Source organism: Python bivittatus, unplaced genomic scaffold (genome assembly GCF_059951505.1).
Source record: "Python bivittatus isolate LINGU-HERP-01145 unplaced genomic scaffold, Pbiv_v1 ctg000160_np1212, whole genome shotgun sequence".
Taxonomy (NCBI): Eukaryota; Metazoa; Chordata; class Lepidosauria; order Squamata; family Pythonidae; genus Python; species Python bivittatus.
The window spans coordinates 9,553,072-9,579,582 of record NW_028277076.1 but is presented as its reverse complement, the minus strand read 5'-3'; the positions used below and the strand labels follow the sequence as shown (position 1 = coordinate 9,579,582).

The 26,511-nt window shown below is 47.2% G+C and overlaps 1 protein-coding gene across 1 annotated transcript in view; it reads right to left on the bottom strand.

Moving 5' to 3' along the window:
* GPSM1 (G protein signaling modulator 1) overlaps nucleotides 1–25,634 on the bottom strand; it is an 87,602-nt gene extending 61,968 nt beyond the window's left edge. Inside the window, exons 1-7 of the mRNA XM_088147188.1 lie at nucleotides 25,443–25,634; nucleotides 12,934–13,158; nucleotides 11,817–11,952; nucleotides 10,528–10,673; nucleotides 9,251–9,374; nucleotides 5,899–6,014; nucleotides 169–324 (exon numbers count right to left, since the gene is read on the bottom strand). Of these exons, the coding sequence (XP_088003314.1) occupies nucleotides 169–324; nucleotides 5,899–6,014; nucleotides 9,251–9,374; nucleotides 10,528–10,673; nucleotides 11,817–11,952; nucleotides 12,934–13,158; nucleotides 25,443–25,495 (956 nt within the window). The 5' untranslated portion in view covers nucleotides 25,496–25,634. The remainder of the gene's footprint in view (nucleotides 1–168; nucleotides 325–5,898; nucleotides 6,015–9,250; nucleotides 9,375–10,527; nucleotides 10,674–11,816; nucleotides 11,953–12,933; nucleotides 13,159–25,442) is intronic.
* Between the last annotated feature and the right edge of the window lie 877 nt (nucleotides 25,635–26,511).

The following is a 26,511-nucleotide window of genomic DNA, read 5'->3' as shown; positions in this document are numbered from 1 at the left end:
ATCCCATTTGTTTCTCACCAGCATAAGCTGGACTGTTCCTTCTGGCTCACCATAAGCTGAGGCAGCTTCCTGAACTGTGTGTTTGTCATTCTAACAAAAGAGACCTCAAAATGACCACCAGCTCAAAAAAAAAAAGTGCAGAAGACAGAGAACCCAGATCTTTCTTACCGGTCTCCAAGTTCCTGGGCAATGGCCAGGTGCCTTAGGTGGTACTCCACAGCCTTCTCATAGTCTTGGAGAAGTGTGTAGGTGTTCCCAAGACTGTAGCATGTCTGGGCTTCCACTGTTTGGTCCTTCAGCTGCCTGGAGAGGTGGAAGGTTTTCCTAAATTAGGAGAGAGAGAGGAGATGGACCAACTTCTTAACTCAAACACTGAAGCCAACTCATGTTCTGTCTTTCTTGGAAGATCGTCTTCCCCAAGCTGGTGCCCTCCCGATGTTTTGAAAACTGAGATTTCTGATACATCTGGAGATCCCCAAGCTAGGGAACACCTAAGAATCAACAGATCTTATTGAGTCAACACAAAAATAATAGGTCGGATATACCGGATCCCATTGTGTTTATGTGGAAAAGGAATGAATAAATCACTGTATTGTTAGAGATGTCCTAAGAATTAAAAGACATGTTTCTGTGGTGTACTAAGCTGTTACGTTCTGGGAACTGTTATATTAGTTTGACCCTGTAATACTATTAAACCATAGTTTAATATTTTCAGACCTCCTTTTCAACTGCGTACACATTACAGCGAAACTGATGGCTGGACAACAAAAATGAATTCTCCGCACTAAGAGACTCATCCTTCAATATTGGAAAGAGAAACGCACGGCCCCAATTGCTCAGCAGGTTGAAGGCCTTGTGAGTTATGAACGGCACAGGTTATGTATGGACAGTTAAAATGAAATATGGTTATCCTTTACTGAAACTGTTGTGTGAAACTTTATATGCATATACAAAAAGCCTACACACACACACACACACACACACACACATAATTTCTGTTCTTGCATTGCTTTCGTTTTTCTTTCTCTTGCTCTGTTTTATTTAATAAAGGCAATTAAAAAAAAAAAGTTAGGGAAGGCTGTGGAGAATGGGATACAGACAACTCACCCAATGGATTAAAAGTGGTGGTAAAACACAGGATTAAGGGGTAGCCGGGAAGTTAAAGAAAGTCACCGTTTAATAATAATAATAATAATAATAATAATAATAATAATAATAATAATAATTAATAGTATCAATAGTATTTATTATAGTAATTATATTTATTAATAATAGTAATTATTATTATACTAATTATTATTGATTTTTAATAATTAATGGTTGTTATTATTAATATTTAAACTTGTACACCGCCTGACTCTCGACAACTCTGGGCGGCTAATGTAGTTTATGCTCCTTCTTCACATGACCAGGCATTTGTAGTCTTTCATCTTCCCAAAGGGATGTGCTAAATTCAGAGGGTTGTAAAACGGTAAGCTTGAGAAGAACTGTTCCCTCGAAATATCTGTTGTTTCTGATGAGAAGGCAGGCCCTGATTTAGTCGAATTTCCCTAAAACTGGCTAATTTGGATTCTGCCTCCCACAAGCCCAGTGTTTGGGATGATAGGCAATGGGATCTGAAATATATAGAGCAGTGTTTCTCAACCTTGGCAGCTTTAAGATAGGTGGACTTCAACTCCCAGAATTCCCCAGCCAGCTATGCTGGCTGGGGAATTCTGGGAGTTGAAGTCCACCTATCTTAAAGCTGCCAAGGTTGAGAAACACTGATATAGAGACCCCCAGCCTGGAGCAACCTGAATTCATCATCCCAAAATCGCTCAATAAGGTTCATGGAACTGCAGATGAGCCAGCTCTGTGACCTGGCAGCAAAGAAGGTAAATGCAATCTTAGGATGCAGCGAGAAAAGTTTTTTCCCCAAACCATGGAAATCCCACTCTGTTCTGCATTGGTTAGACCCCCCCTCCCCTAAGTCCCGTGGTCAGTTCTGCCCCCCCAGTTTTCAGAAGAAAGGAGGGTCCGTGCTGTTCATTGTCAAGCCCCTAAAAGTTCAACCAGGGAAGCAAGAGTCACGTGGAGTTCCTTTCCTCAGGGTGGATCTCAAGAAATAAGAAATAAAATACAGAATGTTGGCAAATGAACAATCAAAATTCCCAGCTTCGTTATGAATGACTTCATTAAAGAGGGGTTTTTTTTCCTCTGAGCTGTTGCAACTTCATTTGCCCCGATTGCAAAACTGAAGGACTCTTTGTGTCCTGTTAAGCCTGACCCTGAAACTGTCATAGCTTCTTTGTTAGTCAGTGGGTGGAAATCCACCCCTTTCTTTTAACTGGGGTTCTCTTTGCATCCAGTGGGGAGAGCAGAGGATTGAAAATCACCCTGTGCAGAGGGACTGGGTCGCACTGGGTATTTTAACTGGGGAAAAAAAAAGCAACTGGGACAGGAGATGGGGGGATAGGAGAGTATTTGTCAAGTACCGAAAGAACATTGCCCAGAAGAGCACAAGACACAGAAGAAAAACACACAGGACGTGTGTTGGCTGAATGTTACGGAAGATTTCCTAACAATAAGGACAGTGTAATAATGCAGCTAAGGAGATGGTCAACTCTTCTCGGCTGGATGGCTCTAAGCCAGTGTATTCTCAACCTTGGCCACCTTAAGGGATGTGGACTTCAACTCCCAGAATTCCCCAGCCAGCATGGCTGGCTGGGGAATTCTGGGAGTTGAAGTCCCCCTATCTGAAAGCTGCCAAGGTTGAGAAACGCTGATACAGAGAGACCCAGCTTGGAGCAACCTGAATTCATCATCCCAAAATCACTCAATAAGGTTCATGGAACTGCAGATGAGCCAGCTCTGTGACCTGGCAGCAAAGAAGGTAAATGCAATCTTAGAATGCAGCAAGAAAAGTCTTTTTCTCAAATCAAGGAAATTCCACTCTGTTCTGCGTTGGTTAGACCGCCCTCCCCTTAGTCCCGTGGTCAGTTCTGGCCCTCCAATTTGAGCCAGTGTTTCTCAACCTTGGCAACTTTAAGGGGTGTGGACTGCAACTCCCAGAATTCTCACCCACGGCCACTCTGGCTGTGGAATTCTGGGAGGTGAAGTCCAGATACCTGAAAGTGGCCAAGAGTACAAAATACTGTTTTAGAAGGGGGGAGAATGGAGGAGAGAAAGAGGATTTGGGAAAGGTGGAGTGTAGGATGCTTGGGGCTGGGCCAAGCCTAGGAGTACCTCCATCTGCCAGGAATGTATTTAATCCCAGGGAAGAAGATGGCCAGCATAGAGATATGTTGCAACATTAAGGAATCCAGTTGACAACCCATCTAAAGTTATTGCTTAAAAGAGACTTGGATTCCTGGCTTAAATGTTACCAACGTGATTGTGGTGCTCAAAATCTCCTTCACATCCCACCTCATCCCTTTATCTCAGGGGCCCAGAGGAGAAAAAGGAAAGAATTTCGAAGCCAGAAAAAGCTTTAACGGAGCGAGACAAAGAGATCCTTCTCAGATGTCCTAGCAGAGATTTCGGCTTTTCGCTTTAATTCTGAAGAACAGAAAGGTTTTAAGGAAGGACATCCCCAACAAGGAGCGTCTGCGACAGGGACATCAAATTTATGTCACAAATGAAAGGAGTAAAATAAAAGATGGTGTAGGAGAGTTTTATGTCTCCATAATGCGGGAAAGCGTCAATTCCCAAAATCCATACTAGCCTTCCCTAATCCAGTGCCCTCCAGATGAGCAAAACTACAACTCCCAGAATTCCCAGCCAGCACAGACCATGAGACCTGTACCCCCCTCCCTCATCTGCAGGCACAGCTGGATTAAATCTGAAGCCAAGCAGCATGTTGACAGGTAGAAGACTCTGATTTAGCTTTTTATTCTTTTTTCATCTGAGGGGAGACCCAGAGACTTTATTTCTTAAAAAAAAAATCTGGTAATTTCACCTTCTGATGCCCACCTTCAAAACTGAGCCTCTCTAGTGTTTGCTAGACCCAGTGATAAACTCCATAAATGACAGATCAATGGGGTTCCCCTTAAGCAAGGGCTAATAAATACCTTGGATCTTTATTTTTGAGTGTGCATCTTTCTTACTCGGCTAGCAACACACAGCGTAGCTCCCCTGATATGAACACTTTTTTTTTATTCTATTACTCTAATGCCCTATTTAATAATTACTTTAATAGTCTGAACTATGAGAATTCAAAGCACATTCTTACAAATATTCACCTGTTCAGTTTTTGATGGTTATGTGGATGGTTGGTTGGTTTTCCTTTTTTCTTTGCTGTAGTTTATATATATGTTTTATCTGGTCACTGACGGAAATAAAATATTCTCTCTCTCTCTCTCTCAAAGGGAGCTCATTATATCCCTGCAGACTCTAAGGCTGGTACTCAAATCTGCTCTTACAAGTTCAGTGCATATTGAAATTGTTCAAACTACAGGTAGTCTTTGCCTTACGACCATAACTGGGACTGGAACTTCTGCCGCTAAGCAATGCGGTCATTAAGTGAGTCACGCCCAATTTTATCATCTTTTTTGCCACGGTCATTAAGCAAATCACATGGTCATTAAGTGAATCTGGCTTCCCCCATTGACTTGGCTTGTTGGAAGCCCCCTGGGAAGATCGCCAATGGCGATCATGTGGCCCTGCGACCCTGCAGCTGTCATAAATACATGCTGGTTGCCAAGTGCCCAAATTTTGACCCCATGACTACGGAGGCACTGCGACAGTCGTAAGTGCAAGGACAGGTCATAAGTTACTTTTTTCAGCACCGTCATCACTTCAAACGGTCGTTAAACGAATGGTCGTAAGTCAAGGGCTACCTGTAAGTTGATTAGTCATTGTTGCACTCCCAAGTGCTGTCTCACGTCTGGAGATGCGTTAGTTTCACTGGATGCTAGAGCTTGGTTCCTACTCATCCATTTTTGCTTCAAACAAATTTTCTTCCCCATCAAGTTGGTTCCCTGGGTCTTTAGGGACTGCTTCAAATCAACATGGCTTAAGAAAGGGATCGAAAGCACCCACCCTTTGGGCTTCTCAATGGAGACCCTCTGCTCAAGGCTGGCTGGGGAATTCTGGGAGTTGAAGTGCACTCATCTTAGAGTTGCCAAGGTTGAGACACACTGGTGCTTAGGAGTGTTCAAACCTCATGTGACAAACAAGGAAGGATGTGTTTAGAAGGAAACAGCAACCCATTTGAGCATTTAATGTAATTTATATAGTAAGTTGTCTATAGGACCTGAGTTTTGGTACACCCTGTGTGTGTGTGTGTGTGTGTGTGTGTGTACATACATATGTGTGTGTGTGTTCACTTTTTAGATTTTATCTTGCTGTTTTTCTGGCCTTTGGGCTATCATAAACTAATAGTAATCAACCCATGATCTGGTCTGAATCTGCCTTGGGCTGATTGCTTTAACTTCCAGATCTGCCAGGGATCTCCTCCTCTGAAATGTAAAATACGTTGTACAGTTTTTCTGCCAGAAGATGGGAGTACTGCATAAGGCAATTCTTGGTCACATGGAAATGAGACAAAAGATTTTATCCAGGTTTAGGGCAAAGCAGGAAGGAAAGGCGGAGGGTTGGGAAAGGTGGAAGGGGGTCTGCAATTCAAGCAGCGAAGGGCAGAACCGTCTGGGGCACAACACAAAGTCACCATCCCACGTGCTGAATCTTTATGAACGGTGTTGTGACCCAGGGCTGAGACCGAAGCCTTCCTTCCAGGGGTTTTCATCGCTGAGAAAAAGGGTGCTCCGGATGCAGAGGTGTGAATTCTCCCCCCGCGTTTTCTTCTCCCAACATGGCTGAATAACCGGGAGACAGGACCCCTTTGCCAATCTGCTGCCAAGAATCCAAACGGGCCGGATCCGGAGGGGGTTGGCTCCCCCCAAGAGACCCGCTGCTTACTTGTAATACTCAGCGGCGACATCGAAGCTCCCCAAGAAGATATGGGAGTTGGCCAAGTTGCTGTACGCTCTCCTCTCGGCGGCTTTGTCTCCAAACTCCTTGGCGATGTTAAGTCGCTGAAACGGATAAAGGCAGGGGCCATCACTGCAGGGTTATCGCCTCTTTATCAGGGGCATCGTCTCCCCAGTCCCTCCCCCCCAGCTGACATACATTTGGTGACAGAAGTGCCACGGAGCTCCAAAAAGCACGTGGCACGCTTACTGCTTTGTTCAGAATTCAGGACCGAGGGAAAAAAATGTTATTTACTTTCTTTATACATCCCTTCTATTTATAGGGCCAACCAGAGTTTCTCGGAGAGATGGGTGTCAGATCAATCGGAGGAATCAATCAACAAAATAAATAATTTCCTAAAACGCTGCAGACATTTGCAGGAAATGCTTTTGTTCGGATTTCAGGAGGGTCTGGACGAATAGCTTCTACCAGAGGTAGACTGTGCTTCTCCAAAAGGAGCATTTTTGCTTGGGGTTAGTGCTAGGAGATGGGGGGCTGAAATGTTCTGATTTGAACTGCCTGCAACGGCTTGCTTGGACTGTGAGAAAGCTGCTTCCAGCTGTTTCCATCATCTGGGGGAAACCGTCGAAGCGCAGAACATGGGTTCAACTCCAGACAGGGCGTGCTGAATTGAAATACCCTTACTGGAAGTCCTGCTAAACATCCATTACAGGTTGCTAGCAGCAATTTCCCAGTATTTTCAATCTACCTTCTCATCCCGACAGCTAAGATGCCGGCCGTGTTCTAAAACGGGGAAAAAAATGAATGGAAAAAATAGACTTTCTCTCCAGGATATCTGGAGAAGGTCTCTCTCTAGCACCGTTTGTCTGTCTGTCTTTCGTATTTATAACTCACATCGTCCTACAAAGCCAGGGAAATGGATTTTGGGGTAGAACGATTGAATGTCGACGTTAACACTGCTTGTAAACCTCCTTAAAATTAATGTTGATGTCCCCCGATTGATATAGTCACAAGTTTCTTATTTATCTCCCCTTGCTGTGTTTTCTTAGCTTCTGTGTGCGTGAGCTTGTGTCTCTTTCAATAAAATGTTCTTAAAGAATTGCACATGAATATAAGGCGGCCATCCACTCGTTCCTTATTCATCCACTAGTTATTCTAGATTTTTTACAGCATTTGCAGGCTCATCTTTCCTTTTGAGGGGTCAAGGAGGGATATTTGGGGGAGGCGGAGGTCTTCCAATCACAACAACGTTCTTGTCAGGTAGGCAGGGTTGAAGGTAAACGACTGGGCTAAAGACATTCTTTGAGCTTCGTGCTCAAACAGCGACTCAGACTTAAGTCTCTCTGGCCCCAGTTCAACAAATTTCTGATAAATCCACTATCAGCCCCCCAAAGGGATTCCTGCTACACTTTTTACTTATTTTCTAGTGTTTTTAACTATAAATGGCTTTGAAGGAAAAAAATTAAGACCTCTTTCAAATCAAACTGGCAACCCCCTGGACACGTGCACAGAAGTTTCTCAGCAGCAGTATGGAAGCTGATTTGTTACTTAAGGCAGCGGTTCTCAAAAATGTTGGTCTCAGGACCCCCGACCTTCTTAAAAATGACTGAGGACCCTAAACAGCTTTGGTTTATGTGGGTTATATCTATCGATATTTATTGTATTAGAAATTAAAACTGAGACATTTAAAAAGATTTATTTATTTGACTTTGCAGACCCCTGAAAGATTCTCGGGGGCTCCTGGGGGTCCCCAGACCACACTTTGAGAACTGCTGGCTTAAGGGGAAAGTTCTCGTGTTTATAATCTGCTGTGTTTCATGTTGTGTCTTTTGACTGCAAAAGGCATCCAGTTACAAAGAGAATGCAGCCAAAAATATTCCATTACAAAGAGAACAAATACTTCCCCTTTCACCAGCCAGCATTGTGGGAAAGGGAAACAGAGTGAAATTATGAGTTTATTTTTAGATTTCTACTTCGCCTTTCCTGCAGGAACTCAAGGCTGCAGTCACAGCATTTCCTCCTCCAGTTGTCCCCACAACAACCCTCCAAGGTAGGCTGGCCAGGCCCACAAGGACATTCATAGCTAAGGGTGGAGACGAACCTGGATCTCCCTGTTCCTAGCCCACCCCCTTCCAACTTTTGTCCCCTAAAACCTTCCCACCCCAACTTTCTTCAGCTTGCGACGTTCAGCAGACCCGAGGAAGAGAGACTTGTTTTCTGTGAAAAGAAAATTAACGCTGAGATCCTTAACTATTAGCTGACAACTGGAAGGAGGGAAGAATCCACGAGAGTTCTGGGGCAGGGCAGCCCCTTCAAACGATGGCATTATGTTGACCATGAAACCTACGTGCAAATTAAAACAAATTGTGGAAGAGGAGGCTGCTGGGCAAAACTGCAGGCTGCCGTCTTCCCCTCCCATCTGAGCATCCCATCTTCCCCAGCATCAGAGTTGCTTATAAAAGCTGCAACCTTGACACAGGTGTAGGGGAGATGGGAGGAGATGTGCATTTTGGAGCTCTGCAGCCACCAGCAGAGTACAGGTAATCCTCGACTTACAGCCATTCGTTTAGCAACTGTTTAAAGTTACAACGTGCTGAAAAAAGTGACTTATGACCGGTCCTCGCACTTATGACCGTCGCAGCATCCCTGTGGTCATGGGATGAAATTCGGGCACGGGGCAACCAGTATGTATTTACCTGATTGCCACTGGCAACCTTCCCATAGGGCATCTGACAAGCAAAGTCAATGGGGAACCATGTGATTTGCTTAACAACCATGTGATTCGCTTAATGGCTAGGGTGATTTGCTTAATGACCACTGCAAAAAAGTTCGTAAAATTGGGCACGACTCACTTAACAACTGCCCTACTTAACAACACATTTTCTGGTCCTATTGTGGTCGTTAAGCAATGACTACTTATAGAGTACAGTATAAACATTGAAGAGTAATGAAGAGTAATAGTGTGGAGTAATAGTAATTGTCATAGTAATACTATAGCAATAGCAATAGAATAGAATGTAGGAAGCAGTCGCGTATCACTTTTACAGGTTTGTTTTACAAAACAAGGCATCTCCCCCAACCCTTATCGGGCGATATCAAGAGAGCTCCCATCCAGGGTCCAGTGCTCTTGTGGCTCTCTTGAGTCTGGTCAGTCTAATTCGGTGCGGTTTAAAAAAAGAACCCGTGGCACAAACCAAACACTGTTCTTATCCCGGTTGTGAACAATCATTGAAGGGTGGCCCGCAACGGATCTCTCCAAGGCTCTGGGTGGCCCTGACCCCTCCCCAAAAAGCTGTAGACCTCTAAACTGGGACAGAAAGGAGAACACCCTGAGTTTCACCTGCTTATGGAAGACGATGGCTTTGCTGAAGTTGCCCAGCAGGTACTGGGCATTGCCCAGGTTCCCGTACGCCCTGCCTTGCGCAGCTCTGTCAGCCAGCTCCTTCACGAGAGAGAGGTTCCTCCTACGGGAAAGCCAGAAGAAACAGCTCTTAATGCGCGAGAAAAGGTCCAGAAGGCCATTTCCAATAGGAACACTGTGCATTCCTCAAAAGCAGCGTTGGCACCCTTCATTCCCTCGCTTATCACTTCTCCCTTTTCTTGTTAACTGCTTAGGCTTTCGCCCAGAGCTGTTTTGGATTCTGCCCTCCAGAGACGCGTTTAGGATGTTTTTCAAATTAAAAAGCACCATGGGATTTCCTTGTGGTCCCCTTTCCCAGCTCCCAATCAATGAGTTTCCAAGGGCAGACAAGGTGGGCCAAGGGCTACCCGCTGCTGAGGCTTCTTTAAGCAGCCACACAGATGAATAATTCGGTGAACGACAAGACTGCACGAACAATGGTGATGGAAGAGTTGGGGGGCTGAAAGGTTGGGGGGCCCAACTCACTCTCCCAACTGCTCCAAGTGAGGCAGAGGTAGAGCAAGAAGTCAACCCAAGTCAACTGAAGTGATTGGGAAGGGAAGGCAGGCGCGCCAAGGGGGTTCTCACCGACACCTTGGTGCCCAGGAGTAGCAGGGAAGAGACAATCACTACATTTATTAGTGGCTGGAAACCCTTGATGGACGTTTTGCTGAAAATGGGGAAAAAAAACAAACTTGGGGTTTATGGGTTTGATGATTAGAATGGGTAAAAAAATGGAAAGAAAGGAGTTATGATGTAATCTTAACGAGAGAGTAAAGTATAAATGCATTTATAACTGCTGTAAAGAAGAGCAGAAGCCCTTCCTCCCTCCCTCTTTCTCTTCTCTCCTTCCTTCTTTCCTCTTCCTCTTCTCCCCTCCCTCCCTCTCTCCCCCTTCCTTCCTTCCTCCTTCTCTCTCTCCTCCCTCCCTCCCTCCACTTTCACTTTCACCTTTTCTTACTTTTCTCTTTTTCTTTTTTTTCCTAAGCTTGCATTACCTTTACTCTGTAAAACTTTCTTAATAAAAATTAATTAAAAAAAAAAAAAGGAAGAGTGGGTTTCCTTCCCTGGCAGGACTTTCCACCCCCAAGCTTCCCTGGAGATCCCAGGGCGTGCTCCTGGCAAGATTGGGAGCGAACGAGGGCCACGCTGACTATCGGGGGGGGGCTCAGTGGGACCCCCAGCTCCTCCCCGCCTGGAGAAGAGCCTCCACTCACTCGTAAAATTCGGACGCCTTTTGCAGAGCCTCTCGGATCTCCTGGGGCGGCTGGCCGGGATCCTCCGGGGGCACGGCCCACAGTGCCTCCTTGCCTTTGGCGTGGTAGACGTTGCCGATGTTATACAGCGCGCGGGCCTCCCCCACCTACCAAAAAAAAGAGGAGCTTGTCAGGGGGGTTTCCCTCCAACGATTGTCGTAGGCCAATTTCTCATCACGGTGTGGCTGCTGGGACCCCCCTCCCCCAAAGATGCATTCAGAAACTTAGACACCCCCCCGGGGAAAGCCATGATGTCATTACGGGAATGATGTCAGTTATCCAATCTGCCTCCACTGCGCCACTGCGCGAAGGAAGCACGTTTTCGCATCACAGTCCCATCATGATGTCGTGTGCGACATCATTCCTCCGTGCGGCAGTGTTTTGTCACCTCTTTTAAGCATCTTTAACCAACCTGACTTCACACTCCCGCTCAATGTTTCTCAACCTGGGCAACTTGAAGACGGGTGGACTTCAACTCCCAGAATCCCCCAGCCAGCCATGCTGGCTGGGGAATTCTGGGAGTTGAAGTCCACCCGTCTTCAAGTTGCCCAGGTTGAGAAACACTGCTCTAGCTAGAAGCCAGCAATATAAAAATGGGGCTTGGGGGGTGCAGGAAGCCCATCAGTGTCCTTTCTCGACCCCCACAGCACCCCCAGAGTGGGAAGGTCCAAAAACTGTGACTTTTCTTGTATCTGATGAGGGTTAAGGGGCAAAACGGGTGCATAAGCAGAGGCTTGGGGCATCCATTTCACCCCGCAAAACCCTGAATGCCCCCCTAAATTTTTTAGACTGCAATCCTCATATCTTTGGCCCTCGAGCGAATGGAAGTGGTGCCTTTCTGCCACCCACCACCGTTTACACCGATTTGGCACTGAAACTGGCTTTCTCCCCCACCGAACGAGACCTCACTTTTTCTACCCAATTGCTAAGATGCTTTTGAATTTTTCTCTGCAGTGTTTTTCAGCTCGTTTTCTGCCCTGGAGCTTCCCCCTCAGCCGCTGGTATTTCCAATTAAAAGAAGCCTAAGCAAAGATGCCACGTTACGACTGAAGCAATGGGGGAACCTCCTTCTTTGCCAGCACGTTGAGGGTGCAATTGCTCAAGAGTGACCCCCGGTCCTGCCAACGCTCAGGGGGGTTAAGGGCCATAACCTTGCAACTGTGAAAGGCTGAGGGGTCTCCCCCCGCAGTCCTTCCCCATCAAATGCTGCTGTTTTCCTGGCCGAGGGCTGGACGGTCCCCGAGGGTCACCTTGTCTCCTTGCTCCTGCGAAATGTCCAGGTGTCTCTGGCAACAAACCAGGGCTTCGTCAAACCGACCCAGGATTTTCAGCGTGTTGCCAAGATTGCCGCTGGCTTTGCCCTCTCCAATCCGATCCCCGATGGTTCTGTGGGCAGGGTGAAAAGATGCTGGGAGTTTCTCTTGGAAGAAAGCCACGGGGAAGTGAGGAATGGCTGGGGGGGTGGGCGGTGGACAGCATTTCCAGACTGGGCGTTGCGTTTCCTCCTTCGGCCTGCCCGGGGGCTGCGGGAGCCGCCACGGTGTGGTTGCGGTACCCTCCAAGGGAGCAGAACTGAACATGCTGGCTTTCTCTCAGCAGCTCCACATTTTTTTTGAAGGGGGTTTAAGGGGTGAAATGAAGGCATTGTTTTGCCACCGAAAGCACCTTCTGCAAAGCAGCCCAAAAGCTGCAATTCCACCCATTCTGGATGGGTCCTGAGGCTTGCCCATTCAGGGCTAGGGGAGTCTGCAAACCGCCCAGCCGTAAGCTGTGTTCCCAAGGGAGTGCCAGGGGTTGGGGGTTCCAGCCGCCAGCCTGCCACCCCCAAAGCAAAGGTGAGCCCCTTTTTGCAAGCCCCAGAAGTCCCTCCTCCCAAGATGGTGCTCCTCTTCTAGGATAATGGGTTGAAAGGGGCAGGAAGCCCTACGCCACTGGGCAAGATCAAAGAAGACGTCCATAAGACGTCTTTAATACTAGGAGTAAATGCAGAATCTTGGAAACTGGAAGAAGCATTTCCCATCTTCACTTATACTGAGTTCATTCAGGTGGAGTCTCCTTGATTAGAAATGCTTCTTCCCAGCTTTCTGGCCACTGGGCTGAGTTGCCATTTAGGAGATAAGTTGCAAACGGACTCATCTTCTGTCTCTTGATCGTTTATGTCTATCCTCACTCCCACTTCTTTCAGACAACATGCCTTTCTTTTCCCATCCAACCCCACCCCAAAGCTAAAGTAAGAGGGTTGAATATTCTAGTTTCTCCCCCTTAGGTGGAAAGTTTGCAACCCTGCAGGGCTTGAGCGTTGCAGCCCCAGACCCAGTTCTTCTTTCATTTCTCAGCAGGGACCAATTCTGGCTCCGTCACACTTACCTGGCCAAGGTGAGATCGTGCTTATGGTACTCCAAAGCTTTGGCATAGTCCTTCAGATAGAAGTAGGCGTTGCCCAGTTGGCTGTAAATGGCACTGAGGGTCTTCAGGTCCTCCGTTCCCACCTTCACGGCATCTTCGAAGAAGGCAGCTCCAGCCGGGAAATCCCCCGCTTTGCACGCCCGCTCTCCTTCGAGAGCCAATTCGAAGCACGAAACCTCCATCCTCCTGTCAGAAACCAACAAACCATCTTGGTCAAAACACCATTTTCTCGAAATTCTCAGCGTGCAGCAGAGAAGCAATCCATGATGCTCTTAAGGGGGTCAGAGCAACAGGGCGGAGGGGAGGGGGTTGCATTTGAAAAAAAAAAGCTGATCAGGTTCAGGCAGGAAAAGCAGAAGCGTGGTTGAAATTTGCTCCTGCTTTGCTTGGACAAAAATCTGCTGTCGGCTTGCTCTGGGAAATCAGCCCAAGCGGGTTTCGAGAGACAGCTTATGCCTGTGGGTTTAGCCATCTCTCAACGTCACCCACCAATCACCGCCGTTTTAATATTAATAATATTCAGGGGAGTCCCACAAACTCATTTATCTTTTTAGGAGAACCCAGGATTGCACACATTCAGAGAATCATAGACTGGAAGCTGTGGAAGGGACCTTCAAGGTCATATAGTCCAACCCCCTTGCCCTGTGCAGGAATCTACTGCAGCGAATTGCAAAACGGAAGCCGTAGAAGGGACCTTCAAGGTCATCTATTCCAGCCCCCTGCACAGCGCAGGAATCCATATGCTTCTTATCATAAAAGAGAAACATCGGAGAGGATCTGTTGTTATTTTAATCCTCATACACCATCCAGAGTCACCGTAGTGAGATGGGCGGCCATACAAATCTTTTAAATAAATAAATCATCAAGATCACCTAGTCCAACCCGTTGCTCAGGAATCCACAACTACTTTGAGAATCTCTGCCTTCGTGTATCCTTCTGCACCGTATTTCCCATTTTAGGAAATGCCTCATCTCCGAAACATTAATTAACCGCCTCAACGCATGTCAAATAGTGCAGATGCAAAACTTCTCACATGTAACAGTGGAAATAATACACTGCTTTTTAATTCAGACCCTGCCTACGAAATACATATATTTATAAACACAGCGCTTCAAGCGTGGAAAATTATCCCATTAGAAGCTCTTCTGTTTCTTCCTTTTGTGTTAATAAATCTCAGCCCAGAGTGCCGGCAGAAGCCTTCCGTGGCTTTCAGTAAACATTGCAAAACACGAGGAAGATAAAATCTAAATAAAGTAAGGGAAACATATGCTATTAAGCGACAACGCTTTAAAATATTTACAAATATTCCAGTTTTTAAAAATCTGAGTAAAATATTGATTTGGCCTGAGACAACGTTTTACTGTAATAAGGCTGGGTTTGCATAATGGCTAAAGTGTGGTTTGGGAAGCAGTCCATGGCTTTAAGCCATAACGAAGTTTATTTAATTGAGCTCCACGTGGTCCCTGAACACGTTCTGTTAGGCTGGGCTGGAATTTTGAATAAGCCCAGACATCACCGATCTCATTGACTTTCTCCTAATCAAATAGATCAATTCCACTATTTTAGCTGCTGGGGGGAAAAATGGCCCTGACATTGACCAAATCCACGTCGCCATCAATTTATTTAGCATGTAAAGCTTCCTAATGCAAATCAAATACACGCATTCAACCAGATTTTCATCAATAAATACCAGTGGATTTTTTTCTGATTGAAAAACTTACTATAAACCTCTCACATAAAACCACCAAGTTAAAAGGGGTCCCCAGAGAACATCTAGTCCAACCCACGCCTAGTACAGTATCATAACTGGGCTTGGTTTCCATCATCAGCTATCCACAAGATCTCTCTGAAGTTTGCAGAAGAGAAATTTGGGGAGCAAATCCACAGCAGATCCCAGAAGGCAAACGCCTCACAACAGCTTTTTCCCAATCGGATACTTTTCAGAAATGTCAGACTACAAACCCCATCCTCCCCAGTCACAATGGCCATCGGAATGTTGTAAGAAAGGGCTGCATTTCAGAAAGCGGGGCAGTAAAACGCACCCCAACTATGGGTGCAGTTCAAAGGAAAAGCGATGTAATTTTCCCTGGCCAGCAATTCTGGGAGTTGAAGTCCATACATGCTGGCCAGGGAGTTCTGGGTGTTGAAGTCCACACATCTTAAAGTTGCCAAGTCTGAAAAACACTGAGGTAGACCAATAACTCCCAAGATGTCACCTCCATTTTGGAAAACAGCAAACAAACCTGCAGAGTTCATAGTCCTTGGCTGGCTTTGCATAATGCACAAACCATGATTTGTTAAGGCCATGATAAGCCAAACATGCCACCATTAATTGGGCTTACACAGAACACTAAGACATTAATCCTGGTTTGGAAGCCATCACGGTTGGTTTTAGGACACACTAACATATTTCCTGACACTTCAGACTTGGGCAGGGCTGCAGATCAACTCATTGCAAAACTTTTCCAGATTCTGAGTGATGTTCTCCTGCCCAAAACCTCACTGGATCAGGAATAACTTGTAGGAAACTGTTCCAGGACCACCTCCCTCACTATTTATATCTGTTGTTGTAACCACTGAGCCTACAATTCTCTAACTCCTTCTTGGGAACATAAGAACCTTCTCTAAACCTCTGTCTGTATATAATATTTTGTCACATCATCATGAGATAATAGGGCTTCCTTCACTTGGTCCACCACGTCTCTGGCTGAGAAATGTGAAGAACCCTTAAAAGCTCTCCTTGGGGGACCAAGTGCTAATTTGGCAGGCCATGCACAGGAAGTTGCCACCTTTTCAACACAACAAAAAAGAATTTTATATCCTCCCTTCTATCAACTTTGGAACTGCAGTATCCCTTGGGCCATCTCTACCACGGGGTGGGGAGCGAGAAGGTAACAGCCAAGTGTTTTAAAAGATAATATTAGTGGTGTTAGTGACAGGATCTTCAGAGAGGTGCCCCCCAGCCTCCCATTTGCAGGAGGGAATGCAGATGGCCACAATCATTATGAAGGAAAGACATACAAAGTGATTCACAATCTTCATGAAGAATGATTCACAACCATCCATTCACAACCATCACGAAGGCCACAATCATCATGAAGGCAAGACACTACAAAGTGATTCACAATCATGAAGGATGATTCACAATCATCCATTCACAATCATCATGAAGGCCACAATCATCATGAAGTCCATGGTATCTTCACGGAAAGACACTACAAAGTGATTCAAGGAGGCAGAACTTGGTTGGAAAGTATCTTCTAGATCAATGCAACTGGTACATTTGGCTTTCTGACTTCCAACTTAATTTCTGAGCAATTAAAAACTGCAATGGAGATCAGGAGCACATTTCCCAAGATTTAAGCCATTTGACTGCTCTATAAAAAAATAAATGTGGTTAATTCATGGTCCATGACCCATCACTACATGGTGATTTTTTTCTTACAAGAGCTTCAGCCCAGACCCTGATCTAGGTGTCTCAATCTGGAAGATGCCTTTTCCATGTTGGTTAGGTTATTTTTCCTCTAATTGCAATTTTACAATCTTTTCTCCAGTTAAAAGTTGTTTGCTAAGCTCTCAGTCCGGCTGATCACACAAAGCCATACAAATAACGGTCAGGTTAAGATTTTTTCCACCCATTTCCATTCCCTTGGCAAGGGCAGTTCCACCCTGTTTCTCCTGAAAAAGCCATTCCTTATTGATGGAGCTGAAGTAATTTAATGAAGGAAGAATTGGAGCATGTGTAGGGGAGACCGACTAGGAGGATGAGGGGCCTGGAAGGAAAACTTATGAGGAACACTTGGAGATGTTGGGCTTGAGTATATTTGGCCTGGAGAAGACTGTAAGGAGTTACGATTGTTGTCTTCAAGTATCTGAAGGGATGTCATGCAGAAGATGGAGCAGAACTGTTTGGCGTTGTTCCAGAAGACTGGGAAAGTGACAAGGGGACTGAATTACAAGGAAGTAGACTTTGGTTGGACATCAGGAAGACATTTCTAAGGATACGAGCTGTTCAACAATGGCAGTGCCTGCCTCAAGAGGTGGTGGTCTCTCTTTGCCTGAGATGTTTCAATGGAGGGTGGATGGCCATCCCTCAGTGATGGTGTAGTGGTGAATTTCTGCTCTGGGCAGGGGGTTGGACTGGATGATCTCCTAGGTCCCTTCCAACCTGGCCTTCCATGATTCTCTAAGAACCCTGTATGGTGACATGAGAGCTATCATCACGTATCTAACAAAGTGTCACGAGGAATTGTTCAGCATTGTTTCAGGGCAAGAAACAATGGCTTTACATTTTATTGATTTATCATAGGAAAACAGGTAACGTAACAAGGCGCCGAGAAATCTGAGGTCAAAATCATGCTCTGAGATTGTTTTAACATGTTTGCAAAATGTAAGCAGGCTTGGAGCCATCCATACTTGCAGGAGGAGGTGTTCCAAACAATGGAGGCCACCACTGAGAAACCCAATATAAAGGAAGGAAGAACTTTGAGAAATGGTTGGAGGCGGTGGGTATGTTGATCCTGGAGATGACTGTGGGAAGACCTGATTGCTGATTCAAGTATGTGAAGGGCTGTTATACAGACCAAGTTTTTTTTTTCAAACGGCGTTCTGTGCAACTGCAGAGCTCCATGAGAACTTGATAGGGTTCCTTGTGAAATTAAGGGGGGAAAAAATTCACTCGAATGGAACCAATTTTCGATCACTACTATATAGCTTTGTCTCTTGATCAGAGATTCCAGAATTACTATACTTTGAACAGGATGTGATCTGAAAACCCTGATGCAGAAAACAGGTCAAGAAACAGAAAAAGAAAGTTATCCAGGCTTTGCCATCTGCATAACTGTGGCTGAGGATTATGGGAGCTGAAGTCCATGCATTTGGAAGGTGTGCATGGGAAAGCTGTTTGCGGCTACTCGCTAAATTCAGGCGGGACAGAGATCCATAAATAGGACCTAGAAAGAGACTCTAGAAAGCAGCAGCGTCAATTATTTCTCCCGACACCTGGCAGGACAGAGAGATGAAGTCAACCCAGCGTGGGTAATAACCACATTCCCTTTTTTATTTGATTTGATATATTCCCAGCCTTTCTGCTGTGGTGAGCAACTCCCAGTACTCTTAGCTGGCACGGCCAAGTAGGAATTCTGGAAACCAGCATCTAAAAGCACCCGTGGGGCACCACATTGTGCAAGGAGGATCAGTCACCAGTTCCAACACCAGAACTTCTGAACACACCTGGACAAATCTCGGCAAGTCTCTATCAATGTTACCTTAAATGTAAGTTTTGTTCCGAAATGGTGGAAAATCGCAGACACCCTCCATCCATAAACATGCCTCCTGGTCTCTCCCCCATCATTCCAATTCTATTGCCTGAATGCCAACCTTTGAATAGGTTCACACACTCTGGCAAGCCCCGTTCACTTAGCCATAGTTTATTCAAATTTAGACGTCATTTTTTGGTGAGATGGGCAGTATCTAAATTTGAAATCCACATTTGAAATTTGAAATATAAATTCAGCGTACTGCAGTTGGCCGAGGGGATTGCACAAACGGTTAAGCTGCACACAGCGTACATCGTATTGTACACAAAGCCCCCAGCCTTATAAAGCAGGCTGAATGCATGTCTAAACATAGCTTGTATCTTCTTTTTCTTCCAGGAGAGATTCTTTTAGCCTAACTTTCTCTCCTGCCCCACAACTAATTTACTTTTAAAGGGGGGCAGGAGTTGTCATGGATTTGCTGAAAAGATAGCAATGAAGGGGTTTTTTTCCTTATAGTCCTTTCTTTTCTGGAAGGCATCAGAAACATCTTCCTTGGGGAATCATGAATGCAAGGCTTGGCAGGGATTCTGGAGACCATTTAGTCTAGTGATTCTCAAGCTTGACAACTTTAAGATGTGTGGACTTCAACTCCCAGAATCCCCCAGCCAGCATGCTGGCTGGGGGATTCTGGGAGTTAAAGTCCACACATCTTAAAGTTGTCAAGTTTGAGAAACCCTGATTAGTCTAACCCCCTTCCCCATGCAGGAATCCACCACTGACAGAAGAGAGTATCTGTGGATAACACAAAGTGGAAAAAATTGGAATTTCCCACTCCGGTTTGACCACCCCAGCTCAGCCTTCTTCCAGAACAACGGCCCTTCGGTCATCTTCTCAGCAACTTCCCACCGCCTCCAGTTTCTCCCAGTCCAGCTGTTTTTTGCTGAATGCAAGCAGCTCCTTTTGCACTGAATCCAGCCGATTCACACTGGAAAAAAAGAGTGTGGCATTTGGAACACGATCCACGCCCTCCACTTGCCCCTCCCGGCGCATTAAAAAGTATAATTTAGCGGTGGCCGTCCTGAACCAGCACTTAGTTTAGAGAGCTCTGCGGTAAGCCTTGAACAGGCGAGCCTCTGTTGCAACAGGCTTGTGCACCATAAAGTTTATCCCGTTTATGACAGTTGACAAACAAGCATCTCTTTTGCATCCTTGGACTGATTCAGGAGAAAAGCAGCGGCCTTCACGGAGCCGCGAAACTGGAGGTTTCAATGTGGGGGAAGGAAAAGAGCCATTCCTGGAAAAGCCTCACCGAGCATGGAAAAACGAGTCGCTGCATTTATTCAAGGCAGCGAGGCCAACGCTGGGAGCCGGAGAGAAATCTGGCGTGGTCGGCGGGTTCTCGTCAGTTGAAACTTGATTACAGGCTCCGCTGAGGACCAGCCGCCAGGAAACAACACAGCATCCGGGCCTGGAGAATCCAGCCACGTTTCAAGTGGCTGGACGTGGCATTGCACGATTCCAGAGAAAGATTCTCATCTTCGCTGCTGCGCGTAACGTTGCACCGGGAGGGATCCTCAGATTCCCAGCAATTCTCCTTAGCCAGGGTCTTCCTCCCGCTCTCCCCCCTTTGGAACGGAGGGGAATCTTTCGGAGACCCAAGGCAAATTCTTCCTTTTAAAAATATTGCTCGGTGGGCCAGCAAGACTGTTGTAGAGTCTCAAATGCCTTGCAAATTTGCACGCCTCATCACCACTATTCTTGGAGGTGTGAGCCCGACCCACGGCGGCTTCAAAGGTCCTTGATATGACCCAACAAGCTAAACAATAAAACATCCGCGGGAAAAATATAAACAATAAAGAGTAAAACTTTCACAATAGGGAAGAAGTAGGCAGATTCATTATTAGGACTGGCAGAGGTGCAGGAAAGTCACTCGCAAAGAAGACCGGGACTCCGTTTTCATTTCGGGTTTATTTCAAGTTTTCAGCAGAAGATTAATAGCCGGTTTCTTTTGGCATATTGATCACCCTGCACTGCAATACGCACAGTAGGAAGAGGCCAGGCCAAAAATTCATCTTGCATTTTTTTCCCTCTGTCACTTCTCCTTCGTCTCAATGAAGAACAATTTGATGCAAAACCTCTTTCAAACTTGCAGGGTGTGATATTCTAGGACAGTGTTTCTCAACCTCGGCAAGGCTGAGTGGACTTCAGCTCCCAGAATCGCCCAGCTTCACATTCGTTTCCTCAAAAATCTTTCTACCAAAGTAAGGTAGACCTGTAAGGGTCATAAGCTTGGATGCTGAGGACTAGAAACATGGGAGAACAATCACTTTCATGTCTGGTTTGCTAGCCCAGTAGCAGAATGCCGGATCTCCAAGAAAGCAGATTATGTAGTCTCCCCCTTTTTCAAAGAACAAAAACATATAAAAACTCAGAGGTAGCACCACAAACAAATTGCATTTGGCATACACAGCCTGATTGAGAACTAGCCAAAAGTTGAGATGCTTCTTCCTTGACAAGCCACGATCACCAACCAGACTTAGCCCTGTCTTGTGAATGTTGCCGTGCTGGGCAGCCATGAGCCCCAAATCCAAAAGCAGATCCTATAAAAAGTTTTCAGCCTTGTGTGCAAACAGACTGCATTGGCCACCACATCAATGATTTGTGGCCAATCTAGGTGAGTTCACAAAACACCCTTAACCCAGGTTAATGAAAGAGAACTGCTATGTTGGCCTAACGTGCCATGCCCGAACATATAAACCAGATGTCGCCTTAGATGATGCCCTGCTTCATGCATTTACATGGGAAAGGGGTGGATTCCCACAGCACGTGGCACCACCAGCCACCAACTCCCATTTTAGTGTATTGTGTGAACCTCGTTTTTGCAAATGTAGCCTCCCCTTTTCTGCTGTCAGAGGGCAGCAACCCTGCAGGAATTCCCACTACGTCTGTGTCTTCTCCAGCACAAGGCGTGCGTGTCCTGATCCGCAGTGGGTGGCATTTTGCAATGATTTCGCTCTTCCTTCACATCACCAGGTGAGATGCGCCAACAGCCCCCAGTGAATTCCCTTCAGAAACAGCTCGATATGTGGGGGGCTTGGGAGGGAGGGGGCAGAGAAAGGAGCATTTCTGCACGATGGGGGACCAACACGGGAGTTGCATAAAATCAGAGTACAAAAACTGAAAAACCACAGAGCGTCAATATATCTATTTAAAAAAGACCTTGATGGAAAGAAATGCTGGAAATTTAGCCATTCTGCCTTCTTCCAACTGTGCAGGACTACAGCGTCCATGGTCCTCCTTTAGATCACTGGTAAACAAAGCACCTGGATGCCCATGCAGGCTGGATCTGATGGGAACTGTAGTCCAAAACTACAATTAACTGTCTGCAGCAGCCTCCTTCATCTGCTGCCCTCCAGTGAGACCGGACTATAATTTCCATCATCCCCTACTTTGCACTGCTATCCAAGGACTTTGTTTACCGGCAACTAGCCCATTGCAAGAACTATCAAGGAACTAGCTAATAATTGGCCAACCGCTTTTGATGGCCAGTTGCTCCAGCGACAGAAAATATTCAACATTCCAAGTTGGGAGCCAAAGACAACGTTTGGTCATCTCAGTGTGGTCAGAAATGAGACAAAAATCTGTTTTCTATTCCTCTTTGTGTCTCCAGATATACTATTTTTTCCTTCTTTGGGAAGACGATATTTTAAGCCTCTGGCTTGGGAAGAGTGCTGAATTCCAGTTCCCATTATCCCCCACCGGGCTGGGACTGCCGGGGGTTGAAATTTGGTGACGTTTGGAGGGCCAAATATTGGGAAGCAAGGCTGCGCGTGCCAGCGAGGATCAACGCAACTGCCAGCGCAAGGTCAGCTTCATGCAGCAAAGCCTTTCATTTCGCCAACCCAAACTAGAGAGTTGTGAGTCAACAACGCAGGCGCCCCTCTCTCGGCTGCCCCCAGGAACCCATCGTGCCCCACGAGGCCGTCCATCTCCGCTTTCCTTCCAAGAAGCCAACGGTCCAGACTTCATCCTGCGATGAGACTCCAGCGTGTTTTGACAGCCGCAACGCAGCCTCCCAGAAGAGCGGTGGAGAAGCCAGAAGCTGGCAGCCACAGGAGCAGCAACAGAGGGCAGCTGCAGATCCGGGCATCTCTCTGACCCACAGCCTGGAAAAATTCCCCACGGAAGCCCTGCGGGGCTCAAGGTCTTCACACCTCAGCACCGTGCCTGCTTGACTAAAAGCGATCCTCCCAAATCTCAGAAAGAAAGAAGCCCAGAGTCGTTGAGAGTCGGGTGGCGTACAAGTTTAATAAATTATTATTATTATTATGGTCGGTCGCACAGTCAGCCAGATGTTTAGACTGGAGTTGGCATTTTTGTCCCCGTCAAGTCCTTCCTAAGGGCCGGGGATGGGCAGATGTTATTAAAAGTATGGTTGCAGGATGGAAGCTGTTCTAAGTGAAGCGGCCTTTTGCGATTGACTGATGGCGATTTGGTCCACGCCGAGGGTCTCCAAGGGGTGCTCCAGATGTTTTGGGATGGCACTTAAGGCGCCTATTCCTATTGGGACTCTCTTTGCTTTCTTTTGCCATAGTCATTCCACTTCTGCTTGCAGGTCTTTGTATTCTGTGATTTTCTCCAGTTCTTTCTCTTCTCTTCTGCTGTATTGCAATGTCCATCTTCATCATCATCATCCACAACATGAAATCACAGCTGTCAGTTCTTCAGCTGATGTTGGCCTTCATTCGCATCAAGTTCTTCCCAAGAACCTCAGATGTTGTAATGCATCGGCATAGTCGACGTGCAGATCCAAGCAGGGCGGCCTTTTGTAACGGACAGATGGAAACGTTGTCAATGTGCAGATTTTCTAAGTGCTGTCCAAGGCTTTTTGGAATGGCACCCAGTGTGCCAATAACTACTGGGACCACCACAGCCAGTTTATGCCATAATCTTTAATTTAATTAATTAAATATTTATTTATTTATTTATTATTATTATTACAGGTAGTCCTCGACTTACAACCACAATCGGGACTGAAACTTCCATCACGAAGCGATGTGGTCATTAAGTGAGTTGTGCCTGATTTTACAACCTTTTTTGCCACAGCTGTTAAATGAATCACCATGGTCTGTAAGCGAATTACATGGTTCCCCATTGATTTTGCTTGTTGGAAGCTGGCTGGGAAGGTTGCAAATGGCGATCACGTGACCCTGGGATGCTGCAACTGTCATAAATGCATACTGATTGCCAAGCATCTGAATTTTGATCCTGTGACTGCAGGGATGTTGCGACAGTCGTAACTGTGAGGACTGGCCGTAAGTCATTTTTTTCAGCGCCATTGTAACTTTGAACAGTCATTAAACAAATGGTTGTAAGTCGAGGACTACCTGTATGTCCTTTTAAATGAAGGAGCTCAAGACTGAATGGCAGATTCTCGGCCGTCCCTGATGCTCATTTGCGAGCTCTCCGTTTCTCAAGAACTGCAGCAACTGAGTTTCAACTCACTTCCCATCCATGCCATTTTCTTGTCAATCCCAGAGAAGTGGTTTTGCCGCAGCTTTCTTCTCAGATGTATATTTAAAATCTCTAGACTTTCCTAGTGGCCTCCCATCCACTAGGTCTGATTCTGCTTAGCTTTGCTCATACTTTGGTAGATATAAATTTTTGGAGCTATGAGTGATCTCTGAATGTTTGCTTCAGTATCTCCTGGAATCAAGCCCAAATTCTGATTTCTGTCTCACATATTTGCTGGAAATGTCCTTTACACAAAGGCATTTGGGCTGGATTCTCACAACACAGTGAACCACTTCAACCTAGAGCAATGTTTCTCAACCTTGGCAACTTTAAGCTGCTTTGAATTGGTTCTGCCTAAAGCCCAACTCCAGAAAATATTCATGACCACCTGTGGAAATTGCCTGCCTGAGATGTGTTCAACCTGCTAAAACCACTTCAGATAGTCCTTGACTTAAGAGCATTTGTTTAGTGACCGTTCGAAGTTAGGACGGCATTGAAAAAATTTGGGTGCTTGGCAACTGGCATGTATTTACGACGATTGCAGTGTCCCAGGATCACATGATCACCATTTGTGATCTTCCCAGTCAGCTTCCAACAAGCAAAATCAATAGGGAACCACATGATTCGCTTAATGACCACCGCAAAAAACTTGCAAAATTGGGTGCGGTCACATAATGCTTAACGACTGCACTGCTTAACAAGGAATTTTACAGTCCCTATTGTGGTTGTAAGTCGAGGACTATCTGTGCAGAAATGCCTGAAAAAAACTGGATGCAGTTAACATTAGCTGTGAACTTGGTCCATTAAGTCAGTTTATAGCCCAGGAAACGGGGTTCCTTCACAATCCAGGTTAACCACACACTTACTCGTGATGGTTAACAGAGTTTGGTTTACTCCACTCAATGTTGCAGGGCACACAGAACTGTAAACCACCGGCTGGGAAATTTGCACAACACCCTCAGTCCCCATGCAGTGGCTTTGGGTGGTGTCCTGCAACGGGGGCCGAGGGTGTCCTGGCCTGGGGTCCCACCAAACCCAAACCCGAGAGGCATTCCAAGCCCTCCTTCCTGGAACGTGGAGATTCTGACAGAGACACCCGAACAGAGCACAAGAAATTCTGGTCCTGCCTCGGCCCCTCTTCTGGCCGAGCACCAGCGACGGGTCGGCTTCACACAGTCCGTTACACCCGGGTCAACCAAACCCCCCCCCCAGCTCCAAACCCAGCAAGCCAGACCCAGCTTAGGCTCTCGCAAGACCCTCAGGCGGGGGCTCCCTCGCCCCATTTCCACCCGGCCTCCCCGCCCTTGGCGCCTCGGGGGCAGCTCCCCTCGCCCGCCCCGGGCGCCCCACTTCCCGGGAAAGGCGAGCCGGCGGCCGCGGCGCAGCGCCGGGTGGCGCGCCCGCATCTCTGGGCGGGCAGGAAGAGGCGCCCGCCTGGGCAGCGCCCCGGGGCAGGCGCGGGCTAAGGGAGCCCCGGCCGGCCGGCCGACCAGCCAGCCGCCTCCTCCGCCCGACCTGACCCCGGAACCGGTTGGCGCTCAGCTGGGCAGCGGGCGGGCGGCGCGCCCGGGCTGGCCGGCGAGGGCAAGCGAGCGCGCCAGGGGGTGCCGATGCCCGCGCCGCCGGCTGCGCCCGCGGGCACACCTGCAGGAGCGGCCCAGCCCCGACCCCGCCCGGACCCCGCCGGGCGCGCCCCACCTGGACTGCGGGCGCCGGGTGCTCGCCTCCCGGAGGGTCTCCTGGCCGGCCATGGCGCGCGCCCCGCCGCGCTGCGCTCCCGACGGCGAGTGACTGCTTGGAGAGCCGCGCGGGGACCCGAACTCGGGGCGCGGCCCCGCCCTCGCCCGTGACGTCAGCGCTCCTCTCCCTCCCCCCCGCGAGGAGGGCCCCTCCCTGGGAGGAGAGGCTTCCCAGCGCCCGCAAGTCCGTCCGGCTGCCCGCTTTCCTGCCCAACGCGCCCTCCCCTCGCAAGAAAGGGAGGCTGACTCCCGCGGTCCCGTGGGCGTGCTGGCCTTGCGGGACTCCGGCTGCGCCGCCGCCCCTGCCCTGATGAGGACTGGAAACTCCTTCTCTTTCTAAAGATCGGGGTTTTCCAGCTGCCTCCGCGCAGCAGAACAAGCTGCGAAAATCTGCCCCGGTTTAGCAAGCAGGGCTGTTTTTAATAGTCTGATTTTAATTGATTAATTACTCTTAGCTATTTCTATGGTATCATTTTTTAATGGTTCTTGGGTCTTTGGTTCTAATTGCGAGCCGCCCAGAGTCACCCGTTGGGGGAGATGGGGGGCATACAAACTTAATAAATAAATAAATAAATAAATAAAAAAAAAAGTTGTAGGTCAGCGGCGCTGGGCTGAGCTTGCAAGAGCGAAGCCAGGTGCAAGCCTGTTGGGATGGGAGGCCAAAAGGAAGGCCCCATGTCAGCCAACTGTGTTTTCACATTGTCAAAAAGGCCTCAGTGGGACTGACCCAGAGATTTTATACCTGGCTAGAGAGGAGCAAGTCTCCCTGGTCATATCTGGGGGGGGGGGTGTACCTGCCCCTCTGAGCCACTCTTTGATTCTGGTGATTGCTTGGACCGGTCCCTGCAGACTTCTTGGCAAGATTTTGGAAGCGGTTTGCCATCAACATTTGAAACTGGCTCCAAATTTCTTCCTAAAAAAATGGGGAAGAAAAAGACAACCTGGACCTGCCACTTTGAATCATCAGTCCTACCTATTTGTGGCCCTTCTAAAACGTGTGTGACCTCCAGCCTTCCTTAACCCATATA